The 20,775-nt window shown below is 51.9% G+C and overlaps 1 protein-coding gene across 4 annotated transcripts in view; it reads right to left on the reverse strand.

Annotated features, from left to right (window-relative positions):
* The window catches only part of CHD4 (chromodomain helicase DNA binding protein 4), a 62,651-nt gene extending 43,622 nt beyond the window's left edge, over positions 1-19,029 (reverse strand). For all 4 annotated transcript variants that reach the window (XM_040361195.1, XM_040361194.1, XM_040361193.1 and 1 more), the window contains exons 1-2: positions 18,922-19,029; positions 7,885-8,052 (exon numbers count right to left, since the gene is read on the reverse strand). In XM_040361195.1, coding sequence (XP_040217129.1) covers positions 7,885-7,960 — 76 coding nt within the window. In that variant the 5' untranslated portion in view covers positions 7,961-8,052; positions 18,922-19,029. The remainder of the gene's footprint in view (positions 1-7,884; positions 8,053-18,921) is intronic.
* Positions 19,030-20,775: the final 1,746 nt, after the last annotated feature.

Genomic DNA, 20,775 nt, shown 5'->3' on the forward strand with positions numbered 1-20,775 from the left:
CTCGTCTTCACCCAACGCCCTCGTCTTCACCCAACGCCCTCGTCTTCACCCAACGCCCTCGTCTTCACCCAACGCCCTCGTCTTCACCCAACGCCCTCGTCTTCACCCAACGCCCTCGTCTTCACCCAACGCCCTCGTCTTCACCCAACGCCCTCGTCTTCACCCAACGCCCTCACCCAACGCCCTCGTCTTCACCCAACGCCCTCACCCAACGCCCTCACCCAACGCCCTCACCCAACGCCCTCACCCAACGCCCTCGTCTTCACCCAACGCCCTCGTCTTCACCCAACGCCCTCGTCTTCACCCAACGCCCAGTCTCAGCCGTATTCTGTGATGTCATAGAATTCTGTTTCCACATCTTCCCAATGAAGGCGGCAGGATAGCCAATGAAAAGCCTCGAAGATCAGACCCTTCTCTCTCTCTATTGTAAATCCGGCCAGAGATTCCTCCATCCACACAATCAATAAGCCATGAATAAGCACTAATCCAGTGCAAAACGCGTCGGCTGTTCTCTTGTTTCCATTGCTGTAACCCTGTGATGTATGTGGAGGGAGGAATCCTCCTCCTGAGACATGGAGGGCCCCCCCCCCCCCATGTCACAATACACCGATCAGTGGCTGCAGCTGCTGATCGAGAAATGTTCCCACCAGCCTGTTAAATGGAATTCCACCATTAGAGTGGGAGTGGCCCCACGTCAGCGCCAGAAGATTTACCCGTTTCATGACCAGGCCATTTTTTTTTGCTGCAATACGGCACTGTTACTTTAACTGACAATTGCGCGGTTGTGCGACGCTGTACACAAATGAAATGTAGGTCTTTTTCCCACAAATAGAAATTTCTTTTGGTGGCATTTGATCATCTCTACAGTTTATTTTTTGCGACTCTCTCTCTCATAAGCCGATTTTTTCAGCACATTTTTTTGGTGCTGAAAATGCCCCCCTCGGCTTATACTCGAGTCACCTTTTTGCGCCCGATTTCCTGGACATTGGGGACCCGGTACCGGCTGTAGATCCCCTGGACCCCAAACTTGGCACACATGTAGCCACACTCTTCCTCTACAAGTGTGCAAAGTTTGTTGTCCGGAGGACCTACGGGCACCGATTTTTCAAAGCTGGGCACCACTTATATAGACTCCCATGTTAATCGGTCACTTGTCCAGTGAATTTGTGGGGGGGATCCAGAACCGGACGGTCATAGGTCCCTTGGAGCCGGAACTTGGCACACATGTAGCCCCACTCTTCCTCTACAAGTGTGCAAAGTTTGTTGTCTGGGGGACCTACGGTCGGGGAGCACAGACTATTCAAAGCCGGGCCCTTCCATAGACTCCCATGTTAAATGTCAGTCGAGGCCAGGGACACAGCCGAGGCATGGGTCACAGCGAGTCAACTGTTTCCCATTTTTTTGTGGTAAAATGAGGTCCTCGGCTTATATGCGAGTATATACAAAAAAAAAAAAAAATACAAAGTGGTCGGAGAGAAGCTTCAGAATGGCAAAGATGGTTTTTATTACAGATTATGTGAGCAGACTGCAGTTCCTCTAAGAATCCAGGAATGATGGCCTACATTGGGGGGGAGATTTACCAATACTGGAAATAGTGGTACAGCATGGGAGCATGTACAGCATGTTCCATTAAGCTTTGACAAAATAAAAACCTGGAAGCCGATTGGCTCCCATGCAAAGCTGCGCCACATTCTACACTCTCTCCAGGGGAAAGTAGTGCAAGAACGACTTTCAAACTGGACTGCGAAGTTGGCAGCTACCATAATCCCGGTATATATATATAATTTTATACTTATAGGCAACGGGAGAGGTTCCCGATTACTGGAGCTGGTCGGTAAAGGGGGGGGAAATGATCCGATCCCCTGGAGCGATGGGCAGGAAGTCGAGTGATGGCCCCCACTTGACTCTACGCCCTTGGAGGACTGGAGTGATGTCACTTCCGCCTATTGGCCTTAAAAACTTTTTTTTTTTAAGTAAATGTAAATAACTTTATTTATAAGCCAATATTCCTTTCACACAGATTTTGCCACGACTTGAGGCGATGCCCCTGTAATCTGGAGGTCCATGGAGCGAAGTAGTGCAGGGACTACTTTGAAGTCGCTGCAAATTGAAAAACGCACAGATCTGAAGTTGTACTCATTGGAATTTATGGGGGGGGGGGGTTACGACTTGTCATGCGACTTTGCAGTGCCAAGTCGCACAAGTGTGAAAGGAGCCTAAATGAGACCCGAAGGTCCTTTTGACCCCAGATCTCGCAATAAAGAGGACCGGTCATACTCATTTCTATTACAAGGGATAAAGTGTAAGGCTTTGTTCAAAAGGTGTGGCGGGGGCGGTAAACCCCAGACTGTTGAGCCGCGGTATTACAACCCCGCCCCCGCCCAATCCACAGCTTTTTCTTCATGTTTTGATGCCGCCAGCCGCTTACAGTGGGGGGCGGTGTTGCTGAATGCAACAAATGACGTTCTTGGGAACTGCAACCGTGCGCACAAACGCGGAGCGGCAGTACAGCAGAGGGTTAAATCAGGCAGTAAGGAGGCAACATATCACCCCCCGCCTGTCAAACACTGAAAAGTGAGCCAAGCTTGGATTGCTGTTCAGAGGAGAAGCAGTCACAAATGGGCCCTAAAAAGTATCGGAGCGACCAAAAGGAAATCAAATATGTTACAATGTAAAAGCCTAGAGAGGAAGGGGGCGCGGGGGGTCTGGCGCGCGGTTTCCCAGCAGAGAAAGTAGAAGGAGCCGTAGATCTGCAGGATCGGGTTGCTTGACCTTAGCAGAAGTATGCTGCATTGTGGCAGGAGCCAAAACCACCGAATACATCAATGCCGGGGGGCCAATCATCGGCGAGTGTCATGTGACAAAAGCTAAATGCGTTTATGACCAGACGCTGCATAGAGAGCGGATAATAGTACAAAGGATCCGCCACACATCGTGGAAATTGTTACATTGTTCTCCAGAATGTTCTCCTTCCTCGATCATATCCGAGCCGGGACATCGGAGAAGTGACCAGTACGGCGGAGAGTCCGGGGTGCCCGGGTTATGGTCCGGCAGTAGAAGGTCCCGGGCAGACCGGACCCCGAGGCCTGCACCTCCTTTACTTACCAAACTGCTTTGCAGGTCCAGCCACAGAAATGTAAATCGGCACCATGGGCAAGTTCATCTGGAGCCCGGGGCCAAGATGCAGAAATGCCCCACCCCCTCCTTATTAATGCATGCCATAGAATGGATTTACTGCACCATGCCCATTATCTGCCCCCCCCACACCTCCTTTCCTCAACATTATGTATTAACATGGAGATGCCCTTTAAGATGGGCAGGATAAGCCATTGAAGGTCGACGACCTGCCTGAGCTCCTGGACCAGGGGAAAGATGTCATATGCCCGGATTCACAGAGAACGGGCGCACATTACGCCGCCGTAGCGCATCTCAATGTACGCTACGCCGACGCAGAGAGGCAAGCATGGAATTCAGGAAGCCAGTGCTCCCAAAGCTGTGTGGCGTAGATTACGAAGGCGCAGGCCGGCGTAGTTGGAAGTGGGCTTGCCCCATGCAAATGAGGCGTGGCCCCATGCAAATGATGGTTTGAGAGCCAGACAAGTACGTTGAACGAACTGCGCATGCGCCGTGTTGTGGACGCATCCCACTCACAACCACGTCGGAACAACCACCTAAGATACGCCGGATCACTGCCTACGCCATGAACGTAATCTACGTCCATCTAGAGCAGTGTTTCTCAACTCCAGTCCTCGGGGCGCACCAACAGGTCTTGTTTTCAGGCTTTCCATTATTGTGCACAGGTGATTTGATCAGTTTCACTGCCTTAGTAATTACCACAGCAGTTTGATCTGAGGGAAATCCTGAAAACATGACCTGTTGGTGCGCCCCGAGGACTGGAGTTGAGAAACACTGATCTAGACACGTCCAACGTAAACACCGCCGGCTTCTGTTTCCTGATGCAGACCTTTACATGTCTGCTGCCGGGTTGCACCTGCTTTATGGGGCTTAACTTCACGCCGGACGTACAACTTACGCGCACCTCTCGTAGCCTGCGTTGGGCGGGCGCAGGTTCGTGAATCGCCGTATTTTCCTCATTTGCATATTTGAATGGCTAATCAATGGCAGCGCCACCATGCGGCCAGCGTAAATGTGCACCGACGGCAAGTTACGTCGGTGGGATGAAGCCTGTTTTTAGGCGTATCTCAGTTTGTGGGTAAGGCGCACAGATACAACGGCGCATATTTGCACTTACGCAACGTATCTGGAGATATGTCTGCGCAAGTGCTTTGTGAATCTGGGCCATAGTATTTAGCTGGTTTTTGTGTTTACAGCAATTCGAGGGTTATCAGCGTTTAGAGGACAAGAGGGAGGACCAGGGCCTTGTGGTGCCCTCTAAAGAGCAATAAAGGAAGAAAAAAAAAAAAAAAAAAGGCAGGAAGTAAGGAAGCATCAGATTTAACCCCCCCCTTAAGCCTCACACCACAAAACACATGCACTGCAGGTAGCGCGACACCACAGCGCTAGGGGGGGGGGTTCTACAAACACCAAACCAACCTGGCTGCTGCCGCAGATGCCAACCATCAATGCCCAACCTGGACTAATGCATTGAGAAGAAGGATCTTGCAACTGCATGAAAAAGTAAAACAAAAAAGGACACAAAGGCCCAAGTGCATCACCAACAGCACTTTATTAAAGGATAAATAGAGCGCATACCCACTTGAGTTTTTTGTTTTGGGCTCTGTAGAAGGGGGCATTGCCCCCAAAACCCATCAACTGGTTCAAGACATTTGTTTTAGACCAAGGGTAGACAACCTTGGCTCTCCAGCTGTGGTGGAACTACAAGTCCCATGAGACACGGCTAGACCATGACAATCACAGGCATGACTCCTAGAGGCAGGGGCATGATGGGATCTGTAGTTTTACCAGAGCTGGAGATGCCCCGGGTTGCCTACCCCTATATGAGTGGCATCACATTGAAGACCTTGGGTTCTTGAGTTTACATACAAGGCCGTTACATCCTTTTCTGAGTATGTACGCCTTTATCCCTTAAGGAAGGGCTGTTGATGAAACAAAAATGGCGTAAAGGCCTAGAGCAGTGATGGGGAACCTTGGCACTCCAGATGTTTTGGAACTACATTTCCCATGATGCTCAGGCACTCTGCTGTGTAGTTGAGCATCATGGGAAATGTAGTTCCAAAACATCTGGAGTGCCAAGGTTCGCCATCACTGGCCTAGTGCATCAGCAGCACTTAAAAAGGATAAAACACAACAACAACAACAACAACCACAACCACACACACACACACCCCAAGTTCAACAGAACAATACTCCTACAGAAACATCTGAACCTGCCAACGTGTTTCGGGGCATATACCCCCTTTTTTCCCCCACAGCAAAACAAAAAGGGTATGCGCTCCATTTATCCTTTAAGAAAGTTCTGTTGATAAAACAAAAGGGTGCGATGGCCTAGAGCACATATGTCAGACACAAGGCCCGCGGGCCGAATTCAGCCTCTTCAGACCTTGGCTCATGGCCCTCACACCCAGTTTTGCATCCGGAACTCCATTTCACCACCTCCAGCTCTCCTTCTCCGCTCCCCGCTGTCATATAACACAGAAGACTAGGTCTTCTGTGTTATACAATGGACAGCTTTGCCCTCAGTGGCTCCCGGATCTAACAGATTCCTGCACACACTTACGGTGTGGCACGGCGGAGACAGATCACCCTGCAAATATACAGGTACTAGAGCAGTGATGGAGAACCTCGGCACCCCAGATGTTTTGGAACTACATTTCCCATGATGCTCACCTACACTGCAGAGTGCATGAGCATCATGGGAAATGTAGTTCCAAAACATCTGGGGTGCCGAGGTTCCCCCATCACTGTACTAGAGTCAGGCCAGTCAGGTGAAAAGATGCAAGGAAGCCGTGTGGGGGGAGGGGGCAAACTGTGCATCACGCACCCTTAAACATTGCACTCTGTACGCAACACCCCTGGACTCCATATGTGTCGCACTCCTGAACTCTGTACATAGCTCACTTCAGATACAACCGGCTTAGAGGGCAACCATACTTCCGATATGGCCTGCGATTAAATCGTTGACACCCCCTGGCCTAGTGCATCATCAACAGCACTTTATTAAAAGCATAAAAGAGTACATACTCACAAAGCAATGGATGCAGCAGTGTTGTATGTAAACTCAAGAACTGGAGGTCTTCAAAACACAACAATACTCCTAGTCCAAACCAAGAACCAGCTGACATGTTTCGGGGGATACACCCCCTTCTTCAAAGCAATCAAGCATGTACGTACTCTTAGAATTTTATTATAGTGCCGCTGATAATGCACTAGGACAGTGATGGGGAACCTCGGCACCCCAGATGTTTTGGAACTAAATTTCCCATGATGCTCAGGCACTCTGCAGTGCAGAGGAGCATCATGGGAAATTTAGTTGCAAGGGTGCCGAGGTTCCCCATCACTGTCCTAAGCCTTTGACCCTTTTGTTTCACGTATTTGCAGGCGTTGGAGCCCCTCCATTCAGCTGAATGGGTTGCGTTGGATGTGCGGTGCTGCCTGCCGAACACAACAGCGAGGATCGTTTTTGCTGCTCATAGGTCAATTTGCACCCCCCCCCCCCCTTCAGCCAATAGGGCTTGTTTACACTTGGGGCTGGGTGGACCGGCTGGGTTAAGCCCCACCCCAAAGTGTAAACAAGCCATTATAGCAGGGGTATGCAATTAGCGGACCTCCAGCTGTTGCAGAACTACAAGTCCCATGAGGCATAGCAAGACCCTGACAGCAACAAGCATGACACCCAGAGGCATGATGGGACTTGTAGTTTTGCAACAGCTGGAGGTCCACTAATTGCATATCCCTGCCTTATAGCTTGACACCAAGGATGAGCTCCGGCGTGTTCGCACAGTCCACGCCAGGAAGTCGGCACCGCGCTGCGCTAATCACAGGCAGGGAGACATTTCCCCGATCTCTGCAGCCGAGCATCAGATAACGTCTCCCTGCCTGTGATTAGCGCAGCGCGATGCCGACTTCCTGGCGGGCTCTGCACGTGTACTGTGCGAACACGACGAAGCTCATCCTTACTTGACACTTCTATGGCAAGCTTGGATGAGCTGAGGCATGTTCAGATACTGGTCCAAACCCACCGGAGGTGTCCGGCCAGGAAACTGTCACCATCATAAGTGACCGGCACCCTCCCCCTTTATATTAGGGCAAAACGGCCATGTTCGTGCAGCCGTGTGTCCCAATAGAAATGAATGGGGCACGTGCATCCCCGTACTCATAGAAAAATGGCCGTGTCCCATGTGACTGGGCCCCTTATTCTATCTCTGGAGTTCATATACATTTAACTCTTGCAGTGCAGGGGGGTCCCACAGACAAGTTGAACATGGAAATGGATGGACAGCCGCACTCCAGAGGAACTTGAAGAAGGCTAACAGAGTGCGAAACGCGTCGCTGTCCCCTCATGTGACTATCTTTGGATTTGCATGTCCATTTTTTTATTAATAAAGACTTCTTCAAGTTCCTCTGGAGTGCGGCTGTCCATCCATTTCTTCCATGTTTGCCTTGCCAGCACCTTGGACTCCTGAGAGGTTCCTCAAATTGCCTGCAAAGACCCACCTGTAGCGGTGACCCCCTCCCTTTGTCCACAGACAAGTTGGGTTTTAGAGCCAAACAAAAAAAACTAAACTAAATCCGGATGGCAGAAGTCCCCTGAACAGCGGCTCCCCAAGCTGTAGAGTCACAAGCACTCGGCGATAATACTGAGATTGTTGCAAGGAAAACGCGAACTCTTATAACATTAGACCTCAGACGATTGACACTTTATGTGAAGGAAGATCATCACACATCCAATAAAAGAGAACTTACCTTGAAGGCCACTGTTCACCATGACTTCAATTTCACCATCACTGCCCGGGGAGGAAGGTTCAAGTACAGAAGCCATTTCTGAAAGAACAGACGGCGGCACGACGCCGAGGCAGAGGCTGCGATCCGGGGAATGCTGGAGAGGTCACTGTCCCGTCACAGGAGAGGAGGCTGCAATTCAAACAAATCACACCGAGGGGTTAGGAAAACGCAGGTAAAGCCACAGACAACGTATAAAACAGCATCGATCATCCATGTCAGGGGTAGGTAACCTGGGGGTCCCGCCAGCTGTTGTGGAACTACATTTCCCATGAGGCACTGCAAGGCTGACAATTTCTCCCAGAGGCAAGATGGGACTTGTAGTTCTGCAACAGCTGGAGGGCCCCCAGGCTGCCTCCCTCTGGTCTATGTGTGCAGTCTCACTCATCAAGTGCCTACAGATCAGGGGGGGTCACTGCTGGAAATGCCTACATGGCTTAGTCACACTTGATTTGGTCTCTGAAGAGCGATCCACATTGCATCCCCCCTGGAACCCTGTGTGCAGTGCATGTTGTGGGGCGCTCACACATCTGCCCCATTGGGGGAGGGCGTTATGCTGGGGGGGTATAATTCCTGCCGTGGCGTAGTTCAAACCCAAGTGACAAGAAAGGTCCAACACGCTGCACATCACTGCAAGACCCTTGCGAATATGTGAAGCAACAGCCTCAGCCCGTGCTCCAGCCAAGCCACACCCCCAACACATTTGACACCACCCCCCAGCTTGATCACTGGGCACCCCCTATTTGTTGTCTGGTCACAATGTGCACAAATCCAGCCGCTGCCTGTGTGGCCAAGGAGGCTCAGCCACAGGGTTTTACCCCCCACTATTGTGAATGAACTACAACTACAGATAAATCTTGTTGCTTTTCTTTCAGCTCCTTAAGGCCGGTATTACCCGGGGGGCCGCAGCTGGTATCAGAGCCGTGCGACCTGCAAGCGATGACAAAACGATTTCAGCAAGATTTGTTGAAGGTTATAAAGTGCCGTTCAGCTGCAGTTTCTAAATGTTGAACACAGATTTTAATGGGAGCGCCGATTGCCACTTTCAGCAAGCTTCAAGGACATTCTGAAGCCTGCTAGCAGCTTTCAGAGAGTGACAATCAGCACTCCCATTAAGATCTGTGCTCAGCATTTACAAACTGGAGCTGAACGGCACTTTATAAGCTTCAAAAAAATCTCTGCAAATGTTTTGTAAATCGCTTTCTGGTCACACGGCTCCGATACCAGCTGGGGCCCGTGTGAGACGATCTTCACAAGATTACATAAAAAAAACGAGAATCCAGGAGGCCCAACCCACACACCACCAGGAGGCCCAACCCACACACCACCAGGAGGCCCAACCCACACACCACCAGGAGGCCCAACCCACACACCACCAGGAGGCCCAACCCACACACCACCAGGAGGCCCAACCCACACACCACCAGGAGGCCCAACCCACACACCACCAGGAGGCCCAACCCACACACCACCAGGAGGCCCAACCCACACACCACCAGGAGGCCCAACCCACACACCACCAGGAGGCCCAACCCCACACCACCAGGAGGCCCACCCCACACCACCAGGAGGCCCACCCCACACCACCAGGAGGCCCACCCCACACCACCAGGAGGCCCACCCCACACCACCAGGAGGCCCACCCCACACCACCAGGAGGCCCACCCCACACACCAGGAGGCCCAACCCACACACCATCTATGATCACATTAATGAAGATCAGGTGATCGCTGCGATCCGAGGTTCATCTCTTCATTCAAAGATGGATGAATACGATTTCACCGACTATAAATAAAGCTTTGACGCCGCAGAAAAAAAAACACCCTACAAGACGTCGGCAATGTGTGTGGGTCGCACTTCATACCAAATACTTACCTTGGAACAAAGCCCTGCAGCACCGACAGGGCTTCCATCATCACACGGTCTTCCTTCCGGGTTCGCCTGCTCCAGCCATCTGATTGGCCGAGCCGCGGTGACATCACTCCCGTGGCACAGGTATGCTGTCCCTTCAGATTGCAGAAGGCTGTGATGTCACCGGCTGCATTCAGTGTGAAGATCTCCTAAACTGTGCAAGCTTAGGAGGTCTTCAGTGCTTACAGGCGCACTCAGAGGCGCACCCCCATAGGCGCCCTCATTAGAGGCTGACCCTATAGATATTCCAAGACCCCTTTCACACGGAGGCAGTTTTCAGGCATTTTGGAGTTAGAAATATCGCCTGTAAAGCGCCTGCCTCCCATGTCATCCGAGTGCTTTCAGAAAAAGTCCTGCAAGCAGCATCTTTGGGACATTTTGGAAACGCTGGATACAGCGCTCCCAAAACACCCCTGTCCATAGAAATGAATAAGCAGCATGTCTGAAGCGCCTAAAAAGTGCTTCGGAAGTGTCGCGACACAGGTGTTTTTAACCCCTTCGGCCGCTAGCAGGGGGGGGGGATTTAAAAGCGTTCCGCTAGCGACCGAAAAGCAAGCAGCGCTTTACCTATCACTAACGCATTGGGCGGCACCAGTGAGGGGTCTTATTAGATAGAGCCTCAAGCCCCCGCAAGCCGCCCACCCTAAAGCCTCAAGCCCCCCGCAGGCCTCCCCCACTAGAGCCTCAAGCCCCCCCCCCCCACTAGAGCCTCAAGCCCCCCCCCCCCACTAGAGCCTCAAGCCCCCCCCCCCCACTAGAGCCTCAAGCCCCCCCGCAGGCCCCCCCCACTAGAGCCTCAAGCCCCCCCGCAGGCCTCCCCCACTAGAGCCTCAAGCCCCCCCGCAGGCCTCCCCCACTAGAGCCTCAAGCCCCCCCGCAGGCCTCCCCCACTAGAGCCCCAAGCCCCCCGCAGGCCAACCCCAATAGAGCCTCAAGCCCCCCCCCCCCCCACTAGAGCCTCAAGCCCCCCACAGGCCTCCCCCACTAGAGCCTCAAGCCCCCCCACTAGAGCCTCAAGCCCCCCCACTAGAGCCTCAAGCCCCCCCACTAGAGCCTCAACCCCCCCCACTAGAGCCTCAACCCCCCCCGCAGGCCTCCCCCACTAGAGCCTCAAGCCCCCCCACTAGAGCCCCACCCCCCCCCCGCAGGCCTCCCCCAACAGTGTCTCACCCCCCGCAGGCCTCCCCCACCTAGAGCCTCAAGCCCGCAGGTACAGGCCAAAAAAATAACTTTACTTCCACTTGAAGCACCGACTGCATTTCTTATCCCTCCTGTCATTGGTCCAGCTCTGTGGGCAGAGAGATCACTCCATGCCAAAAGCCGGCATTTCTCCAGTGTTCCTCCATTGCTGCCATTAGACAAATAGACTCGGAGCCGTCAGTGCCTGAATATGGAGTCGCTCTGGTCTTTCCCTAGAGAAGAGCGAGGGTTTTGGATCCCCAGACGGGCTGCGTGGGCACTGACAGCTCAGCATCCCCGGAGGTAAGTACAGCGGGGACCATTGGGGAGGAATGAACACTGCTAGTTCTCATTCTTTCTGAGCATTTTAAGGTCCCTTTCATAGTGGAAGAGGAAAGCGATCAGCAAAGGATCCGAGCAGATCTGATCAGGAAGATCCATGTCTGCTCAGTATCTGCAGAACATACACGGGCAGAGCCCACTCTGCTCTATGGGCGGCCATGAAAAAGCAGACGCCGCTGTCCGTTTACGCCCGGCTCCCTCCCATCCTCTCCCCCTAAAGAAGAGCCGACACCGCAGGTTCTCTTTCTGTAGTAGACCTGATTGGGTAGGTGGGTGTAAACACACGCCTGTCCATAGGGAAGAATGGCCCTTCTGATCAGGTCCGCCTGAACAAGTGACAGCGACCACAGGCCCAAATCACACGGGGCTCCAGCTTGTAGAAGAGCGCTGTGACCAGCAAGCTTTTAAAAGTCCCATTCAGCTCCAGTTTGGGAATGTAGAACAGATCCTAATTGGAGCGCCGATTGTTACTTTAAAAAACAAGCTGCTGGCAGACTTCAGCACTTCTTGAAGCTTGCCGAAAATCTGCAGAAGCCTGCCAGCAGCTTAAAGTGGCAATCAGCACTCCCATGAGGATCTGTAGTGTTCTACATTTACAAACTGGAGCTGAATGGGACTTTAAAAGCTTCAACAAAGCTTGCTGAAAGAAAATGAATGCAACTCCAGGTGAACCATCACTCACTCCTCACTGCGGGTGTTACGAGGGGGCCGCGCCGCCCGTCTGACAGCACGAAAATAGTCCAGAAATCAGCTGCGCTCTTCAGATCCGGAGATTGAAGCAAATTCTGGACTTTGCTGAATGTACTACAAATGCTCACTGGAAGCTTGCCGATCCCAGATCGCTCTTAGACCCCTTTCACACTGAGGCGTTTTTAGTGCTAAAAATAACGCCCGTAAAAGCGCCTCTCGTGCTTCCCCAGTGTGAAAGCTCACAGGACGAAAAAAAAAAAAAAAAGTCCTGCAGGCAGCATCTTTGGGGCGGTGCGGGAGGGGTGTATACACCGCCCCTGCCCATTGAAATGAACGGTCAGCTCTGCTGAAGCGCCTGAAAAGCGATTTGGCGGCACCGCAACAGGGGCGCTTTTAACCCCTTTTTTTGGGTTAAAAGCGCCCCTGCAGTGCCGGTAAAGTGACACAAAAAGATGAGCGGCGCTTTACCCCGATGCGGTCTAGATGTGCGAGGGTTCTTCTTCGCCAAGCTGGAGCACCGCTGGTGCAAATGGTAACCAAGCACATCCCGTGGATCTCCAGGGGAGCGGGAAATCACTGGAGCAGGCGCCGCTCTCCATTACAATTCCTGATAGTTAGCATGTGCCGAGAGGCTGCCCCACCCCCACTGCTAAGTAAACACAGGAAGTCGCTTTTTTCGGCACATTCACAGAACACTTGGAGTGGTGGGAGGGCGACGTCATGATCGCCACTTCGGCCAATCGGAGAACATTCCGCCTGTTCCGAGCGAGCGCGTGCATCCCCCCTGGGCCGAGCGAGCAACTACCTGAGCCGACCAAGTACCCCCCTCCACGAGGCGACCAAGTATCCCCCCCCCAGGCGACCAAGTACCCCTCCCTCTCCCCCGAGGCGACCAAGTATTTCCCCCCCCCCCTACGAGGCGACCAAGTATCCCCCCCCCCCAGGTGACCAAGTACCCCTCCCTCTCCCGAGGCGACCAAGTATCCCCCCCCCCACGAGGCGACCAAGTATCCCCCCCCCCCCGCGAGCATCTAACTTGAGCTTGTTCAGTTAAAGTGGTTTTAAAGGTTCATGTTTTTCACCTTAATGCATCCTATGCAATCACGGGCCCCACCGTTTTACTTACCTGAGCCCGTTCACCTGCGCGGCTTGTCCCCGGCGTCCTCTTCAGAGTCTCGCCGTTGATTGGATAGATTGACAGCAGCACAGCCACTGGCTCCCGGTGCTGTCAATCAAATCCAATGACACGGGGGTGGGGGCAACGGATCATCATCGATCCGTGATCCGAAACGGGTCACCGCGTTTGGATCGGCACACCACGCGATCCACGGCCATAGGAAAGGCCGTAGCTTCGGCCTAGCTCCGGAGCGCCAGCCATCTACGTACACCCGGCGGCGGCAGCCGCCTAGGTGAGCTCCCCAGAGCGGCGCGCTAACGTGGGAGATGATGTAGACATTACAGTGGGGACTATACCTGGTGGTGATCCAAAAAATTATCCGAGTAAGGCTGCATTCACACCTAGGCGTAGGCAATAGCGGCGTTTTCCAGCGGTTTTTTTCAGCGGTTTTTCGCGCGTATTCATGCCAATATGCGCGTTTGCATACAGCGTTGTCCGACGTTTTTGTACTTAGTTTTTCCTATTGGCTAAAAAAAAAAAACGTCTATCATCTTTTCATCACTTGTTGCTATGTTGGTAGATTTTTTTAATCTTCTGCATGGGCGACAAGTTCTATTGACGAAACGCCTGTAGCAAACGCTTGTTGTCGCGCAATACGCGCGTATCTGGCGTTTTACATTGATTTCAATGGAAAACCAAAAACGCTCAAATACGCGCATATCGCGCGACAAAAAAGGGTCCGGAACTTCTTTTGACTACAGGCGATGCGCGTCAGGCGCATCAGCGTGCAGATGTGAACCATCCCCATTGACTTTCATTGCTTTTCGTCCCTCTGGCGTTTGTTCGCGTCGCGCTACTTGCGACAAAACGCGAAGGTGTGAATGGGGTCTAACGATGCGAACCGTGAGTTTTTTGATCCATTGCACCCCACCGAGTGTGCGCCCGCAAGGTAACCCCCCTCGGGAGAGGAGTCGCGAAAGCCGCCGTGGGACTCCAAAAGAGGAGGATCGTGGCCACTGTGCACAGTGGAGGGAAGTGTCCTATGCTTGTTAAAAAAACATCCCCCACACCACGAACCTTTAGTGTCACTTTAAACTTCGACAACAAAAGCCGGAAGACGATTGGCTCCCATGCACAGTTGCACCAGATTTTGCACTCTCCAGTTTTAGTAAATCTCCCCCAAGGTCTTTGATTTACTGGAGTGTGAAAAAAATAAAAAATAAAAATCAAAAAAAATCAGGCTCACTTATACAAGGAGAGACCAATCAGCTTCCAGGTATAAATGATCAAAGCTTAACTGAACAAGTTGAAGGTAGAAGCTGATTGGCTCCCATGCAGAGCTGCGCCAGATCCAGGACTCTCCAGTTTTAGTAAATCTCCCCCTTCTCCCTTGCAAATATGGATTCAGCGGAAAAAGTACTGATTGCAAAGATGATCGGAAATAATAAAAAAGATCATTCGTACCGCGATCAATAGTCGGGAAACACGCAGATACTCGTTTCACCAGAGAAAATCAATCCATAATTCTGCCACAGCCAATCGACTTGCTCGCCCTGAAATCTATCAGAAGCTCACCGTGTTGATCTTCTATATCAGGGGTCTTCATACTACGGCCCTCCAGTTGTTGAGGAACTACAATTCCCATCATGCCCAGTCATGTCTGTGAATGTCGGTGTGTGTCACAATGCCTCATGGGATGTGTAGTTCCACAACAGCTGGAGGATCCCGGTGCTCTGCGGTGGTTTATGATTCTCATTCACGTCGATCATTTTATCTGCATGGTGTGAATGATCAGTGTGCGGCCACCTTACTCCCCCCCCCACCACACCAAAGTCAGGTGACTCCTAAAAATAGCTGCAACCAACGTCATAAAACTTTATACAAAGCGGCAAACGATGAACAATGTACACTGAAGTCAATAAGATGCTCATAGGCTAAGGCTAAAGTTCACATCCATACCACTGCCCCTAGAGGCCAGTCCATGAACTGCAGCTTCCGGAGCCCTTTGTCAGGCCGTCGCAGCTCAGGTCTGATGTGATAGGCCGGCTGGGAGTTGTTGGTGAGAGCCATGACCAGGCCATACAATGGGTGGGCTCAGTGTCACGAGCGTGGTGTTCCTATCCGTCTAGGAGGAGCACGGCCTTCCTATACATCAAGGAGCATAGTCTTCTTTATCCCAATGCATTATCTGCCTTATCCCTATACATCATCAAGGAGCAGAGTCTTCTGTATCCCTATACGTCTCAGGAGCAAGGCCTTCATATACATCAAGGGGGCATAGTCTACTTTATCCCTATACGTCTCAGGAGCAGAGTCTTCTTTATCCCTATACGTCTGAGGAGCAAGGCCTTCATATACATAGAGAAGGAGCATAGTCTTCCTATCCATCTCATAGGAGCACGGCCTTCCTATACATCTAGGAGCATAGTCTGCCTTATCCCTATACGTCTCAGGAGCAAGGCCTTCATATACATCAAGGGGCATAGTCTTCTTTATCCCTATACATCTCAGGAGCAAGGCCTTCATATACATAGAGAAGGAGCATAGTCTTCCTTATCCCAAACATCTAACAGGAGCACGGCCATTCTATACATAAAGAGCTTAGTCTTCCTATCCATCTCACAGGAGCACGGCCTTCCTATACATCAAGGGGCACAGTCTTCCTTATCCCTATCCAACATCAAGGGGCATAGTCTTCCTTATCCCTATCCAACATCAAGGGGCACAGTTTGCCTTATCCCTATATGTCTCAGGAGCAAGGCCTTCATATATATCAAGGAGCATAGTCTGCCTTATCCCTATACATCAACATCAAGGGGCACAGTCTTCCTTATCCCTATACGTCTCAGGAGCAAGGCCTTCATATACATCAAGGGGCATAGTCTTCCTTATCCATATCCAACATCAAGGGGCATAGTCTTCCTCATCCACATCCAACATCAAGGGGCATAGTCTTCCTATACATCTCACGGGAGCTTGGCATTCCTGTACCTCTAGAAACTGCATGGCCTTCCTATTGTATAAGGAGTACAGTCTTCCTGTGCATCTAGGAGCATGGCCTTCCTACCTTTCAAGAAGCAAAGTCTTCCTATTGGTCTAAAAAAGGAATGCAGCCGCCCTGTACATCTAGATGAAGCATTGCCTTCTTACTGGTCTACAAGGAGCATGGTCTTTATATTCTTATAGAAAGCATAGCCCAATGATAAGTGTAAAAGCAGCAGAGACATCCTTCTGTCTAGTCTTCCTAGCCACCTAGAACAACGCTCTTCCTATACGGAACACGGTCCTCCTATCCATCTTCCAATCACATCTACAAGGAGCATAGCCTTCCTATCCATCTATAGGGAACATAGTCCTCCCAGACATCTAGAAGACGGCCTTCCTAAGCATCATCCAATCATGTCTACAAGGAGCATATACATGGTCCTATCCATATAGAAAGAACATTGTCCTCCTATCCCAGCTTCAAGGAGCATGGCCTTCCCATACATGCATGAGGAACATGGTCTTCCCAGACATCTAGAACACAGGTGTCAAACACAAGGCCCGTGGGGCTGAATCCGGCCCTCCAAGCCATTTCATGTGGCCCTCGCACCTCTCCTGCAGCTGCAGGAGAGCTCCAGCCCTCCTCCAGACCCTTACTTTCAAGCGATGCATCCAGCTTCTTCCCAGCAGCAGCACAAGGAAAGGGGGGTGCAGTGTGATGTAAAGGAGAGCGGGGGACTCAACTTCTGATGATGGGGAGGCTCTGGACAGCCAATGTAAAGGGGAGGGGAATGCGCTGGAGACATCTAATCTTACAGATACAACCAGGGCAGTCATAATGCTGATGCGACCCACCATGAAATAGAGTTTGACACCCCTGATCTAGAAGGACTAAAAGGAGATGGTCCTCCTAACCATCATCTAATCAGGTCTACAAGGAGCACATCCTTCCTATACATCTATGAGGGACAGGGTCCTCCCAGACATCTAGGAGATGGCCCTCCCAACCATTACCCAATGTCTACAAGGAGCAAGGCCTTCCTATACCTCTATGCGGAACATGGTCCTCCTAGCCATATAGAAGGAGATGGCCTTCCTATCCATCTGCCCATAACTACAAGGAGCAAAGTCTTCCTATACATGTATGAGGAACATGGTCCTCCCAGACATCTAGAAGGAGGTGGCCTTCCCAACTATCATCTAATCATATCCAGGAGAAGCATGTATGAGGAACACTGTCCTCCCAACCAACTAGGAGGTGGCCTCCGTAACCATCATCTAATAGTGTCTACGTAAAGCATGGCCTTCCTATAAATCTATGAGGATCGATGGTCCTCCCCACCAACTAGAAGGAGATGGTCTTCATAACCATCATCTAATTCTACACTAATGTCTACGAGGAGTACAGCCTTCCTATAAATCTATGAGGAGCACGGTCCTCCAAACCAACTAGAAGGAGATAGTAGATGATGGTTCCGAAGACCATCTTCTAGTTGGTTGGACCACGTTCCTCATACATGCATAGGAAGGCCATGCTCCTTGTAGGAGGACCTGTGCTCCTCAGATGTTTAGGAAGGCTGTGCTCCTCGTGGACATTATTAGATGATGGTTAGGAAGGCCAGCTCCTTTTTAGATGGCTTGGAGGACCACGTTCCTCATACATGCATAGGAAGGCCATGCTCCTTGTAGGAGGAACGTGCTCCTCAGATGTTTAGGAAGGCTGTGCTCCTTGTAGACACTATTAGATGATGGTTACAAAGGCCAGCTCCTTCTAGTTGGTTGGGAGGACCATGCTCCTCAGATGTTTAGGATGGCCGCGCTCCTTGTAGGAGGCCTGTGCTCCTCATGGACATTAGTAGATGATGGTTTCGAGGAGCACAGCCTTCCTAAACATCTTTGAGGAGCACGGTCCTCCTACCCATCTAGAAGGAGAGGGATCTTCCAACCATCGTTGAATTATGTCTACAAGGAGCACGGCCTTCCTCTCCATCTTCTGATCACATTCACAAGGACCACAGCCCCCCCATAACACAACTTCCAGTCTCCACACTCCCAAATAATAAATACCCAATAGAAGGCGGTCTACAGGACCATCTACACCAGACTTCCCGGGAATAGAGCCCGGCTCCTGATTACTATCAACAGCATATCCAACCCCGGGGCATATCCAACCCCGGGGCATATCCAACCCCAGGGCGAATCTCCCCCCCCCCCCAAAAAAAATAAAAAAGTTGGCAGTTGCCCAAATTTTACCCCATAATGAGTGAAGGAGAGCAAATAACCGGAGATCCCCGGTGTGCCGGGATTATCACCATCCGTACCGAGGACAGTCATAGGATACAATGCTTAGATGAATTTTATATATATATTTTCTCTATGGGATGTATAATGATATCCCCCCCCCCCCCGTTTGTGGTCTCCATGCCCTCCCCCCACGATCTCCTCATTCTGATGCCAACTTTGTGCCTGTCCATTGTTGTCCTCCTGATAGATGGTGAGCTCTGCTGCCAAACTTCCCCCTCATTGTGATACATTGTATCCTATAGTACAGCATAACGTTACATTGTATGATAGGAATCCTATACACAGCACGTGGAAGATGTCAGCGAGTCCGGTGTGGCCCTCGGTCTGTCTTATGAGGAGGCCCGGTGTCTCATGTAGGCCCGTCCTGTGTCTATCTATCCCTCTCTCATTGTCCTCCCGGCTGTCCCCAGGCCTCTCCCCTCACCCCCGTGTCCCGGTATCCCCACCCCCCCGGGGGGTCGCCCCGCCCTCACCTCGGGGCCGGTGTGGTAGTCTCCAGGCTCCGGTGGCGCGCTCCTCGGTCTGCACTCCCGCTCCTTCCCTCCTGTACACCGGCAGTGATGGTCCAGACTCCGCCCCTTCCCTCCTTCCGCCCCCTCCCCCGTCACCCCGGCAACCAGCGAGTTGCCCTAGAGATGGGCGGCCGGACATCCCATAATAGGCCGAGGAGGGAGGCTGACATCCCATAATAACAACAATCCTCCCCCTCAGACATCCCATAATAAGCCCGGGGAGTCCGACATCCCATAATAGTCTCTTCTTTCCCTCTCACACACGGCAGCCCATAGTAACCTGACATCCCATAATAGTCACCAGGCATCCCATAATAACCTGAGGGAGATCTGACATCCCATAATAGTCACCACAGCCAGGCATCCCATAATAGTCACTATGCATTCCATAATAACTTCTAGGGAGCCTGACATCCCATAATAATCACCAGGCATCCCATAATATGCCCCCCTCCTCCTGACATCCCATAATAAGCCCCCTCCTCCTGACATCCCATAATATGCCCCCCTCCTCCTGACATCCCATAATATGCCCCCCTCCTCCTGACATCCCATAATAATCCTGTCACAGCACCTCACACAGTGCCAGGTGTCCCTCCATGGCAACCTCAGTCCAGGCACCTCCTCATCACAGTGCTATGTCCATCCTCACTCCTCATACCTCCACCATCACTCCTCATACCTCCACCATCACTCCTCATACCTCCACCATCACTCCTCATACCTCCACCATCACCTGAGGGATCACCATCACTCCTCATACCTCCACCATCACCTGAGGGATCACCATTACTCCTCATACCTCCACCATCACCTGAGGGATCACCATCACTCCTCATACCTCCACCATCACCTGAGGGGTCACCATCACTCCTCATACCTCCACCATCACCTGAGGGGTCACCATCACTCCTCATACCTCCATCATCACCTGAGGGATCACCATCACTCCTCATACCTCCACCATCACCTGAGGGATCACCATCACTCCTCATACCTCCACCATCACCTGAGGGATCACCATCACTCCTCATACCTCCACCATCACCTGAGGGGTCACCATCACTCCTCATACCTCCATCATCACCTGAGGGGTCACCATCACTCCTCATACCTCCACCATCACCTGAGGGGTCACCATCACTCCTCATACCTCCACCATCACCTGAGGGGTCACCATCACTCCTCATACCTCCACCATCACCTGAGGGGTCACTATCACTCCTCATACCTCCACCATCACTCCTCATACCTCCACCATCACTCCTCATACCTCCACCATCACCTGAGGGGTCACTATCACTCCTCATACCTCCACCATCACTCCTCATACCTCCACCATCACCTGAAGGATCACCTGAGGGATCACCCTCATTCTTCATATATCTACTATCATCTGAGGGATCCCTCTCACTCCTCATTCCTCTACTGCACAGGTGTCAAACATCCGGCCCTCCAGACCATTTCATGTGGCCCGCGCCCCCTCTGGTCCTCCTCCAGACCCCTTCTTTCTGCTTTCAAGCAATGCACCCAGCTTCTTCCCAGCAGCAGCATAAGGAAAGGGGGGGTGGGGGCACTGTGATGTAAGGGAGAGAGGGGGGGCCCAACTTCTGATGGGGGGGCACTGTGATGTAAGGGAGAGAGGGGGGGCCCAACTTCTGATGGGGGGGGGGCACTGTGATGTAAGGGAGAGTGGGGGGACCCAACTTCTGATGGGGGGGGGCACTGTGATGTAAGGGAGAGCGGGGGGATCCCAACTTCTGATGGGGGGGGGGGGATCCCGACATCTAATGTAAGGGAGAGAGGGGGGGCCCA

The sequence above is a fragment of the Rana temporaria genome, chromosome 8 (assembly GCF_905171775.1).
Source record: "Rana temporaria chromosome 8, aRanTem1.1, whole genome shotgun sequence".
Classification (NCBI taxonomy): Eukaryota; Metazoa; Chordata; class Amphibia; order Anura; family Ranidae; genus Rana; species Rana temporaria.